Source organism: Bombina bombina, chromosome 4 (genome assembly GCF_027579735.1).
Source record: "Bombina bombina isolate aBomBom1 chromosome 4, aBomBom1.pri, whole genome shotgun sequence".
Taxonomy (NCBI): domain Eukaryota; kingdom Metazoa; phylum Chordata; class Amphibia; order Anura; family Bombinatoridae; genus Bombina; species Bombina bombina.
Genome location: NC_069502.1, coordinates 455,829,304 through 455,842,637, shown reverse-complemented (window position 1 = coordinate 455,842,637; position 13,334 = coordinate 455,829,304). Strand labels below are relative to the sequence as shown.

The 13,334-nt window shown below is 40.8% G+C and overlaps 1 protein-coding gene across 1 annotated transcript in view; it reads left to right on the top strand.

Annotated features, from left to right (window-relative positions):
* Window positions 1–13,334, top strand: part of LRCH3 (leucine rich repeats and calponin homology domain containing 3) — a gene marked incomplete in the record, with an annotated part of 799,481 nt that overhangs the window by 592,456 nt on the left and 193,691 nt on the right. The window contains 1 exon segment of the mRNA XM_053711931.1: window positions 11,552–11,596. Coding sequence (XP_053567906.1) covers window positions 11,552–11,596 — 45 coding nt within the window.

Genomic DNA, 13,334 nt, shown 5'->3' with positions numbered 1-13,334 from the left:
TGTCACTTCTAAATCTAAATTGCTTAATATTCCTTTCAAAGGGCAAACCTTATTCGTGCCCGGTTTGAAAGAAATTATTGCTGACATTACTAGAGGTAAGGGTCACACCCTCAGGACAGGGCCAAATCAAAGGCCAAACAGTCTAATTTTCGTGCCTTTCGTAATTTCAAGGCATGAGCAGCATCAACTTCCTCCGCTCCAAAACAGGAAGGGACTGCTAATCGTTACAGACAGGGTTGGAAAGGCAACCAGTCCTGGAACAAGGGCAAGCAGGCCAGAAAACCTGCTTCTGCCCCTAAGACAGCATGAAGAAAGGGCCCCCTATCCGGAAACGGATCTAGTGGGGGGCAGACTTTCTCTCTTCGCCCAGGCTTGGGCAAGAGATGTCCAGGATCCCTGGGCGTTGGAGATCATATCTCAGGGATACCTTCTGGACTTCAAAACTTTTCCTCCACAAGGGAGATTTCATCTGTCAAGGTTATCAACAAACCGAATAAAGAAAGAGGCATTTCTACGATGTGTACAAGACCTCTTAGTAATGGGAGTGATCCACCCGGTTCCGCGGACGGAACAAGGGCAAGGTTTTTACTCAAATCTGTTTGTGGTTCCCAAAAAAGAGGGAACCTTCAGGCCAATCTTGGACCTGAAGATCTTAAACAAATTCCTAAGGGTTCCATCGTTCAAGATGGAAACTATTCGAACCATCCTACCCATGATCCAAGAGGGTCAGTATATGACCACAGTGGACTTAAAGGATGCCTACCTTCACATACCGATTCACAAAGATCATTATCGGTACCTAAGGTTTGCCTTTCTAGACAGGCATTACCAGTTTGTAGCTCTTCCCTTCGGGTTGGCTACGGCCCCGAGAATTATTACAAAGGTTCTGGGCTCGCTTCTAGCGGTACTAAGACCGCGAGGCATAGCGGTGGCTCCGTACCTAGACGACATTCTGATACAAGCGTCAAGTTTTCAAAATGCAAAGTCTCATACAGAGATAGTTCTAGCAGGTCACATGGGTGGAAAGTGAACATGGAAAAGAGTTCTCTGTTACCACTCACAAGGGTTCCCTTTCTAGGGACTCTTATAGATTCTGTAGAGATGAAGATTTACCTGACGGAGTCCAGGTTATCAAAAATCTTAAATGCTTGCCGTGTCCTTCATTCCATTCCAAGCCCATCAGTAGCTCAGTGCATGGAAGTAATCGGCTTAATGGTCGCGGCAATGGACATAGTGCCATTTGCGCGCCTGCATCTCAGACCGCTGCAACTATGCATGCTAAGTCAGTGGAATGGGGATTACTCGGATCTGTCCCATTTAATAAATCTGGACCAGGAGGCCAGAGATTCTCTTCTCTGGTGGTTGTCGCGGGTTCATCTGTCCAAAGGAATGACTTTTCGCAGACCAGATTGGACGATTGTAACAACAGATGCCAGCCTACTAGGCTGGGGTGCAGTCTGGAACTCCCTGAAGGCTCAGGGATCGTGGACTCAGGAGTAGAAACTCCTCCCAATAAACATTCTGGAATTAAGAGCAATATTCAATGCTCTTCTAGCTTGGCCTCAGTTAGCAACACTGAGGTTCATCAGATTTCAGTCGGACAACATCACGACTGTGGCTTACATCAATCATCAAGGGGGAACCAGGAGTTCCCTAGCGATGTTGGAAGTCTCGAAGATAATTCGCTGGGCAGAGTCTAAGTCGCCAGACCTTTCATCCGGGGGAGTGGGAACTTCACCAGGAGGTGTTTGCTCAACTGATTCTTTGTTGGGGTGAACCGGAGCTGAATCTCATGGCATCTCGCCAGAACGCCAAGCTTCCTTGTTACGGATCCAGGTCCAGGGACCCGGGAGCGGTGCTGGTAGATGCACTAGCAGCCCCTTGGGTTTTTAACATGGCTTATGTGTTTCCACCATTTCCGTTGCTACCTCGACTGATTGCCAGGATCAAACAGGAGAGAGCATCGGTGATTCTGATAGCGCCTGCGTGGCCACGCAGGACCTGGTATGCAGACCTAGTGGACATGTCGTCCTGTCAACCATGGTCTCTGCCTCTGAGGCAGGACCTTCTAATTCAGGGTCCTTTCAACCATCCAAGCCTAATTTCTCTGAGGCTGACTGCATGGAGATTGAACGCTTGATTCTATCAAAGCGTGGTTTTTCGGAGTCGGTTATTGATACATTAATACAGGCTCGGAAACCTGTTACCAGAAAAATTTACCATAAGATATGGCGTAAATATTCATATTGGTGTGAATCCAAGAGTTACTCATGGAGTAAGGTTAGGATTCCTAGGATATTGGCTTTTCTACAAGAAGGTTTAGAAAAGGGTTTATCCGCTAGTTCGTTAAAGGGACAGATTTCTGCTCTGTCTATTCTTTTACACAAACGTCTGGCAGAGAATCCAGACGTCCAGGCTTTTTGTCAGGCTTTGGCTAGGATTAAGCCTGTGTTTAAAACTGTTGCTCCTCCGTGGAGCTTAAACTTGGTTCTTAAAGTTCTTCAAGGTGTTCCGTTTGAACCCCTTCATTCCATTGATATTAAGCTTTTATCTTGGAAAGTTCTGTTTTTGATGGCTATTTCCTCGGCTCGAAGAGTCTCTGAGTTATCTGCCTTACATTGCGATTCTCCTTATCTGATTTTTCATTCAGACAAGGTAGTTCTGCGTACTAAACCTGGGTTTTTACCTAAGGTTGTTTCTAACTGGAATATCAATCAAGAGATTGTTGTTCCATCATTATGTCCTAATCCTTCTTCAAAGAAGGAACGTCTTTTGCATAATCTGGACGTAGTCCGTGCCCTGAAGTTCTACTTACAGGCAACTAAAGATTTTCAGCAAACTTCTTCTCTGTTTGTCGTTTATTCCGGTAAGAGGAGAGGTCAAAAGGCTTCGGCCACCTCTCTCTCTTTTTGGCTTCGTAGCATAATACGTTTAGCCTATGAGACTGCTGGACAGCAGCCTCCTGAAAGAATTACAGCTCATTCCACTAGAGCTGTGGCTTCCACCTGGGCCTTTAAGAATGAGGCCTCTGTTGAACAGATTTGCAAGGCTGCAACTTGGTCTTCACTTCATACCTTTTCAAAGTTTTACAAATTTGACACTTTTGCTTCTTCTGAGGCTGTTTTTGGGAGAAAGGTTCTACAGGCAGTGGTTCCTTCTGTTTAATGTTCCTGCCTTGTCCCTCCCATCATCCGTGTACTTTAGCTTTCGTATTGGCATCCCATAAGTAATGGATGACCCGTGGACTGAACACACTTAACAAGAGAAAACATAATTTATGCTTACCTGATAAATTTATTTCTCTTGTAGTGTATTCAGTCCACGGCCCGCCCTGTCTTTTTTTGAGGCAGTTCTAAATTTTAATTAAAGCTCCAGTCACCACTGCACCCTATAGTTTCTCCTTTCTCGTCTTGTTTCGGTCGAATGACTGGATATGACATGTGAGGGGAGGAGCTATATAGCAGCTCTGCTTGGGTGATCCTCTTGCAACTTCCTGTTGGGAAGGAGAATATATCCCATAAGTAATGGATGACCCGTGGACTGAACACACTACAAGAGAAATAAATTTATCAGGTAAGTATAAATTATAAAACAGGGTTTTTTTAGTAAAGCTCACCTAGAATAATAGTAATAAACGCTATAGTGCAACCTAGAAAAACATATTTAGAAAAAGCAAAAAGAAAGAAGATTCCACAAAATAAGTGCAATCATGATTGCACTTATTTTGTGGAATCTTCTTTTTTTTTTTTTAAGTATAAATTATGTTTTTCACAAGCTGTTGGAAGGCGTTTATTTCCTAGTATGTGGAACATAGGTTCAGTTGGCTCTCTTTTAGAATGCATAGAATTCTTCTATTTCTTCTGGATGGTTTTGATACAGGTTTATCTGCTAGCTCTTTTAAGAGCCATATCTCTTCCCTTTCTGTTTTTGTTTCACAAAAAGATTACTACTTTTCTGGATATTCTGAATTTATTCCAGGCCTTAGTTAGGATTACGCCTATGTTTAAACCAGTTTCTCCTCCATGGAATCTTGAATTTGGTTTTTAAGAGTTTAGCAGGTTCCTCCTTTTGAATCCTATGCATGTTTTGGATATTCAGCTTTTGCCCTGGAAGGTTTTGTTTCATTTAGCTATTTCTACTGCTAAAGTAATTTCAGATTTGTCTGCTCTTTGTTATGAGCATCCTTATCTTGTTTTTCTTCAGGATAACAGTTTTTTAAACTAGGTTTTATTTTTGCCCAAGGTGGTTTCTTCTGTTAACTTCAATCGTGAGATTTTTTTTTTTTTTTTTTTTTTTTTGTCCTTCTGCAAAGAATTTTAAGAACAGACTTCTCCGTAATTTGTATGTGATCAGAGCTTTGAAGATTTATTTGCAGGTTATTAGGATTCTAGACAATCTTCTAGCTTTCTTTTTTTTTCTGGTTCCTGGGTTAGATGGCTTTTGCCCTTCCGTTAGCCTCTTGGTTAAAGCTTTTGATTCACATTGCTTAATTGGAGGAGGATCAGTCTCCTAAGTGAATTCCTGCCTTTTTTTACCTGATCAGTTTGCTACTTCATGGGCCTTTAAAGGGACACTCAAGTCGAAATTAAACTTTCATGATTCAGGTAGAGCATGCATTTTTAAACTTCTTTCCAATTTACTTCTATTAACAAAATGTCTTTCATAATTAAATATTATTAAATATTATTGTATATATGTTTTTCTGCATTAAAAAATGAATTAAACAAAACTAACCATCCAGTCTAATTGGAATAATATGTCTGGTCCCGCCCAGATTACTTGTGGACTCCACAGCTTGGGTATTAGTTCCCAGGAGTAATGGATTGTGTCCTGTCACTGCTTTTATGAATGGAAATATAATTTTTGCTTGCCTGATAAGTTAATTTATTTTTAATGGTGGTGATAGTCTTGATAGCATTTTGAGTATGCACCTCCTTTTTTTCCATGCTTCTTTTTGTATTGCTCTTGTTTTCTTTTCCTGTCATTGTCTTTTCTGACTTGGCTATACATCAGACTAGTTTCCAGTAAGGTGGGAGGGGTTTTAAATGATCTTCGTCTCCTCCTAGTGGTCAGGAGTATAATTCCCAGGGGTAATGGATCAGGGATTCTCACCACCTTAAAAGAAATTAAATTTATCAGTTAAGTATACATATTTGTTTTTCTCTAAATAATTCCGTTCTTTCTTGTGTCATACACTAGTGCTGTGGAACGAGGAAGGTGCTTGCTTATTAGGATAAGTTGAGTAGGCTGAGCATTTCTAAGAGTTTCTAGATACTCTTAAATGTGAGTGAAGCAACGTGCACATTTTTCATGAATATGCTTTCTTCTACAAGATACGACGAGTCCACGGATTTAATCCTTACTTGTGGGATATTATCCTCCTGCTAACAGGAAGTGGCAAAGAGCACCACAGCAGAGCTGTATATATAGCTCCTCCCTTCCCCTCCACCCCCAGTCATTCTATTTGCCTGTGTTATACTAGGAAGAGGTAAAGTGAGGTGTTAGTTTTAGTTTCTTCAATCAAGAAGTTTATTTTTAAATGGTACCGGTGAGTACTATTTTCCTCAGGGGGATATGGAGAAGATTTCTGCCCTGAGGTTAATGATCTTAGCAGATGTAACTAAGATCCATGTTTGTTTCCACAGAGCTTCTGAAGGTAATACAAGAGACATCTTCATTGTGGAGAACGATTCATGCTACAAGCAGCATTGAGGTATGTGCAGCCCTTTATTTCTGAGGAGACTTGATATATCAGAACTGGCTGGCATTTATTTCCCTACAAGGGAAGGGGTAAGCAGTAGACCTGTTAAACAGAGGGGTGTTACTGGGAGACCTCTGCTTAAATTATCAGTTGACAAATATTGGGCAATCATTATAATGGGCTTAAGCATTATAAGAGACACTGGGAGAGGCAGGAATTGTTTAACGGTTTTTATTGCAAAATGAACAGTTTGACAATTTTGGTGTTTTATTGGGGTTAAATAAGTTCCACTTGTTTTTTTTCTTGAAACCGCTTCACCATTCGGTTGTTTTAGGCCTACTTGATCATCGGACTTGATGGGTGGGGCCTTATTTTCGAGCGCTCAGATGCGCACTTTCCTCTGGCTGTGAAGCAACAAGCATTAGCTCCGGTTGATCCTAGACAGGGGTCCTATTATCCGGATCGTTGGCGAGTCATTTTGAAGTACCCTGGGGGCAGGTAGGCGCCACAGAGGTGCAGGGGATAATTTTTTCAAAATTTAACATATTTGTGACTTACGTTCCTTTTAGAGGTTAATTTCTCCCCTTACTCGTGGGGTGCAATAATTTTTGGAGCCAATTAATTAATTTTTGGAGCAAATTAACATTTTTTGAGCAGTTTTGGAAAATGTGTGTGCTTTTTTATCTCTTAAAGGCGCAGTACACGTTTCTCAAAATTTTGTTTAAAGCAATAAGTAAAGTGTTTAACGACTATTGTGGTTATTGCTAGTCTGTTCAACATGTCTGACATTGAGGAATCTCATTGTTCTATGTGTTTAGAAGCCATTGTGGAACCCCCGCTTACATTGTGTACCTCTTGTACTGAAAGGGCCTTACATTGTAAAAAGCATATTTTAGGTCAAGAAAGTGTGCCTAAGGATAATTCTCAGTCTGAAGAGAATCAGGATATGCCATCCAATTCTCCCCAAGTGTCACAACCTTTAACTCCCACACAAGTAACGCCAAGTACTTCTAGTGCATCTAATTATTTTACTCTGCAGGAGATGGCTGCAGTTATGTCAACTACCCTTACTGAGGTATTATCTAAATTACCAGTGTTACAGGGTAAACGCAGTAGGTCAGGTATTAATGTGAATACTGAATCCTCTGATGCTTTATTGGCTATTTCCGATGTACCCTCACAGAGTTGGGGGCCAGGGAATTGCTGAGGGAGAACTTTCAGACTCAAGAAATGTTACCTCAGACAGATTCGGACGTCATGTCCTTTAAATTTAAGCTTGAACACCTCCGCCTGTTACTTCGGGAGGTTTTAGCGACTCTGGATGATTGTGACCCTATTGTGATTCCACCAGAGAAATTGTGTAAGATGGATAAATATTTAGAGGTGCCTACTTACACAGATGTTTTTCCGGTTCCTAAAAGAATTTCGGAAATTGTAAAAAAGGAATGGGATAGACCAGGCATACCGTTCTCTCCCCCTCCTAATTTTAAGAAAATGTTTCCCATATCAGACACCATCCGGGACTCTTGGCAAACAGTCCCTAAGGTGGAGGGAGCTATATCTACCCTGACTAAGCGTACAACTATACCTATTGAGGACAGTTGTGCTTTCAAAGACCCTATGGATAAAAAGTTAGAGGATCTTCTAAAGAAATTTATTCATCAGGGTTTTCTTTTACAATCTACGGCTTGCATTGTTCCAGTTACTACTGCAGCAGCTTTTTGGTTTGATGCTCTAGAAGAGTCTCTGAAGGTTGAGACTCCATTAGATGATATTTTGGATAGAATTAAGGCTCTCAAGCTAGCTAATTCTTTTATTACATATGCCGCTTTTCAAATCGCTAAATTAGCGGCGAAAAATGCAGGATTTGCCATTTTAGCGCGTAGAGCGTTATGGCTCAAGTCTTGGTCTGCTGATGTTTCATCAAAATCTAAACTTTTAGCTATTCCTTTTAAAGGTAAGACCCTATTCGGGCCTGAATTGAAGGAAATCATTTCTGACATTACTGGAGGTAAAGGCCATGCCTTACCTCAAGATAAATCTGTTAAGATGAGGGGAAAACAAAATAATTTTCGTTCCTTTCGAAACTTTAAAGGAGGACCCTCTGCTTCCTCTTCCTCCACAAAGCAGGAAGGGAATTTTGCTCAATCCAAGTCAGTCTGGAGATCCAACCAGACTTGGAATAAAGGTAAACAATCCAAGAAGCCCGCTGCTGCTACAAAGACAGCATGAAGGGGCGGGACCGGATCTAGTAGGGGGCAGACTTTCTTTCTTTGCTCAGGCTTGGGCAAGAGATGTTCAGGACCCTTGGGCACTGGAAATAGTGACCCACGGGTATCAACTGGAATTCTAGGATTTTCTCCCAAGAGGGAGATTTCATCTTTCACGATTATCTGCAGACCAGATAAAAAGAGAGGCGTTCTTACGCTGTGTAAAAGATCTTTCTACCATGGAAGTAATCTGTTCTGTTCCAAAACTGGAACAGGGGCAGGGGTTTTATTCAAATCTTTTCGTGGTTCCCAAAAAAGAGGGAACTTTCAGACCCATTTTAGATCTCAAGTGTCTAAACAAATTTCTCAGAGTTCCATCATTCAAGATGGAGACTATACAAACAATTTTACCAATGATCCAGGAGGGTCAATATATGACTACCTTGGACTTGAAGGATGCATACCTTCATATTCCTATCAACAAGGATCATCATCAGTTTCTAAGGTTTGCCTTCCTGGACAAACATCATCAGTTCGTATCTCTTCCCTTAGGGTTGGCCACAGCACCCAGAATCTTCACAAAGGTTCTAGGGTCCCTTCTGGTGGTTCTCAGACCACGAGGCATAGCAGTGGCGCCTTATCTAGACAACATTTTAATCCAGGCGTCAAATTATCATCTGACAAAATCTCACACGGACACAGTCCTGTCTTCCCTGAGAACTCACAGTTGGAAGGTGAACATAGAAAAGAGTTCACTAGTTCCACAGACAAGGGTTCCTTTCTTGGGAACTCTGATAGACTCAGTAGACATGAAAATATTTCTGACGGAGGTCAGAAAGTCAAAGATTCTAAATACTTGCCGAGCACTTCAGTCCATTCCTCGGCCATCAGTGGCTCAGTGTATGTAGGTAATTGGATTAATGGTAGCGGCAATGGACATCATTCCATTTGCTCGCTTTCATCTCAGACCATTGCAGCTGTGCATGCTCGGACAGTGGAATGGGGATTATGCGAATTTATCTCCTCAGATAAATCTGGACCAAGAGACCAGAGACTCTCTTCTTTGGTGGTTGTCGCCGGATCATCTGTCCCAGGGGACTTGTTTCCGAAGACCCTCGTGGGTGATAGTGACAATGGATGCCAGCCTTCTGGGCTGGGGTGCAGTCTGGAATTCCCTGAAGGCTCAGGGTGTTTGGACTCAGTTGGAGTCTCTACTTCCAATCAATATTCTGGAACTGAGAGCAATATTCAATGCGCTTCAGGCATGGCCTCAGTTGGCTTCAGCCAAATTCATCAGATTCCAGTCAATCGGGGGGGAACAAGGAGTTCCTTAGCGATGTCCTTAGCGTTAATAGAAGTATCAAAGATAATCCGATGGGCGGAGACCCACTCTTTCTATCTATCGGCAATCTACATCCCAGGAGTAGAGAACTGGGAAGCGGATTTTCTAAGTTGTCAGACTTTTCATCCGGGGGAATGGCAGCTCCACCCTGAGGTGTTTGCCTCTCTGATTCTCTGATGGGGCAGACCGGAATTGGATCTGATGGCATCTCGACAGAATGCCAAGCTTCCAAGATACGGATCCAGGTTGAGGGATCCTCAGGCTGAACTGATAGATGCCTTGGCAGTTCCTTGGTCGTTCAGCCTAGCTTATGTGTGTCCATCGTTTCTTCTCCTTCCACGCGTGATTGCTCGGATCAAACAGGAGAGAGCTTTAGTAATCCTGATAGCGCCTGCGTGGCCACACAGGACTTGGTATTCGGATCTAGTGGACATGTCGTCTCTGCCACCGTGGAAACTTCCTTTGAGACAGGACCTGCTCATTCAAGGTCCTTTCCAGCATCCAAATCTAAGTTCTCTGCAGCTGACTGCTTGGAGATTGATAGCTTGATTTTATCTAAGCAAGGATTCTCTGATTCGGTCATCGATACTTTGATACAGGCTCGAAAGCCTGTTACTAGAAAAATCTATCATAAGATATGGCGTAAATATCTTTATTGGTGTGAATCCAAAGGTTACTCATGGAGTAAGGTTAGGATTCCCAGGATTCGGTCTTTTTTTTCAAGAAGGATTGGAGAAAGGGTTATCAGCTAGTTCCTTAAAGGGACAAATTTCTGCTTTGTCGATTTTGCTTCACAAGCGTTTGTCAGATATGCCAGATATTTAGTCTTTTTGTCAGGCTCTATCTCGAATTAAGCCTGTATTTAGACCAATTACTCCTCCTTGGAGTTTGAATTTAGTTCTTCGAGTTCTTCAAGGGGTTCCGTTTGAACCCATGCATTCCATAGATATTAAATTGTTATCTTGGAAAGTTCTGTTTTTAGTTGCTATTTCTTCTGCTTAAAGAGTTTCCTAGCTTTCAGCGTTAGTGTGATTCGCCTTATCTTATCTTTCATTCTGATAAGGTGGTTTTACGTACCAATCCTGGATTTCTTCCTAAGGTTGTTTCAAATAAGAATATTAATCAGGAAATTGTTGTGCCTTCCTTGTGTCCTAATCCTTCTTCTAAGAAGGAGCGTCTGTTACATAACCTAGACGTGGTTCGTGCCTTGAACTTTTACTTACAGGCAACTAAGGATTTCATCTTCATTATTCATTGTTTATTCTGGAAAGGGTAGGGGTCAGAAAGCTACGGCTACCTCTTTTTCTTTTTGGCTGAAGAGTATCATCCGCCTGGCATATGAGACTGCTGGACAGCAGCCTCCTGAAAGAATTACGGCTCATTCTACTAGGGCTGTGGCTTCCACATGGGCCTTTAAAATCGATGCATCTGTTAAACAGATCTGTAAGGCTGCGACTTGGTCGTCCCTTCATACTTTTTCCAAATTTTACGAATTTGATACTTTTGCTTCTTCTGAGGCTGTTTTTGGGAGAAAAGTTCTTCAAGCAGTGGTGCCTTCCGTTTAGGTCACTGTCTTGTCCCTCCCTTTCATCCGTGTCCTGTAGCTTTGGTATTGTATCCCACAAGTAAGGATGAAATCAGTGGACTCGTCGTATCTTGGAGAAGAAAAGGAAATTTATGCTTACCTGATAAATTGATTTCTTCTACGATACGACGAGTCCACGGCCCTCTCTGTCATTTTAAGACAGATTATATTTTATATTTTATTTTTACAACTTCAGTCACCTCTGCACCTTTTAGCTTTTCCTTTCTCTTCCTAAAACCTTCGGTCGAATGACTGGGGGTGGAGGGGAAGGGAGGAGCTATATATACAGCTCTGCTGTGGTGCTCTTTGCCACTTCCTGTTAGCAGGAGGATAATATCCCACAAGTAAGGATGAAATCCGTGGACTCGTCGTATCGTAGAAGAAATCAATTTATCAGGTAAGCATAAATTTCCTTTTCGTTTAAAATGTGAAGATTTGGAATCTGAACAAATAGGACCACGTTTAAGATGGATGGCATTGTGTTTGTGTATGTTATATTTCTAAGGTAACTTGCTAGGCTACGGTTATACTTCTAGCCAAGACAGTTTTTCTACCTTAATGTTTTTGTATAGTATGTCTATTTGGAACTTCAGACACAATTTGTGTAGTTCATCCAGTACAAAGTCTGATCTAGCTGATGGTGTAACTGAACTTCTTTAGAACTTTTTTGTTTTTAACAGCCTCAAGCAGTCTGCTTTGTTTTTACTTTACAGCACAGAGCACTGAGTCATGATAAACAGAACCCACAGGAAAGTGAGGTGAGAGAATTCCCATGTTCATACACATTTATGAATTAAACTACTTAAACCTAATACACTACAATGTTTTTAAATAACATTGTGTAAGCAGTCGTGTAAATGCTGTCTCTTCTGACTTTTATCCAAAGTGTTACTGGTCCCTGTTAATTTTGCTCTAGCTCTCTGCATCCTGATCTGAAAGGAAGTAGGTGTGACTTTGTGTATTCTGCAGTTGCACAAAAAACATACATTTTTATTCTGCCAGGGGCACCTCAAAGGGTAGTCGATGTAGGGGCTTTATTATATACAAACTATTTCTAGCATTGTTACCATATATGAAGCTTCAGTTAATTAAGTTACTCCTGTAAACTAAAGTTTTTCAACCTTTTTTGTAGCTTGCACCCCCTGCAATGATATAGATCCCAGATATTGACAAATTAGGTGTAAATATTTGAACAATAACTCAACACAGCATTTATTTATTTTAGGAGTTTATTAAATATCCTCTATTATTAATTGCAAATGTTGCACTTTAAAGTACAACAGGTTGAGAAACTTTGCGCTATACAAATACGCAACACTTTTGAATTTTTTAGAAAAAAATATATGTATTCTGTGAGAGAATAAAGACTTGTTATTGCTTACTATGCCCTGTATTTATTCTGATACAGGTTTTATTTCTCTTCAATTTTCATAGGAAATGTTCCCTTTTATTTTGTCATATTCTAGACCGCTTTTTCCATAGTTGGCAAACTTCTTCCTCCATTTAGACCATTTTATTGTTTGTGTTTGCTTTCTACTTTTTATTTGACTTGTGTTTCTCACATTGCTCCATCTCTCCCCACATCCACCCTAGTGTCCCCTTCCATCCAGACGCTCTCAGCACACAGATGATAGTGCACTGTTAGTGGTAAGAACCCTGCACGCAATGAATTATTGGCACAATCAAGACTTTAGATTGAGCATGACAATCATATAAAATCATCTGGAGCAAAGAGCTTGTGGATAGCATAAACCACGATTTCTCATTTGAGTAGTAAAACTCCATAATTAACCAGATGAAAATTAGTGCCATCACTTTGTAGAAATCTACCTTTGAGAGCAGAAAAATGATCTCTTTTAATGTTAAATAAATTGCACATTTATTGTTATTGACTTTTTGCAGCTATTGTTTGGCAGAAACTATACACCAAATCCTGGTTTATGCTGTCTGTGGGTTAGACATTACTTGAAGCTTTAAAGTGATTAGTAAACTTTTATTTTTTTTTATTTAAATCATGTCTTGAATCGAATCAATATTTTACAGGGACTTTTGATCACTTCTTATGAATATGCGCTGTCATTTACTTTTCAATCTAGCTGTGCCACTCTAATACTCAATGCTTTCTAAAAAAAAAAATTTTTGTGAGCTAACAGTTTGAACTGTTCACCAATCTGCGCTCTAGCTACAAAAAAACTGCCATATGGCTAGAGTGCCGATTGGAGAACAGTTCAAACTGTTAGCTCTAATTAGCATGGGACGGCTAGATTAAAAAGTTACAACGCATTTCACTAGAAGTGATCAATTAAAGTATCTGTAAAATATTGCTTAGATTCCAGACCTGATTTTAAAACATTTAAAGTTTACTATCACTTTAACTGTCTGTCTGTGAATTTTATCAATGGATGCTTTGATAATCTGATTGAAGTGTAACAAATTGAATAGTTTTAATGTTCTGACTGCTTTGAACTGATTACTATTCTTGCAAGTTTCAACCCC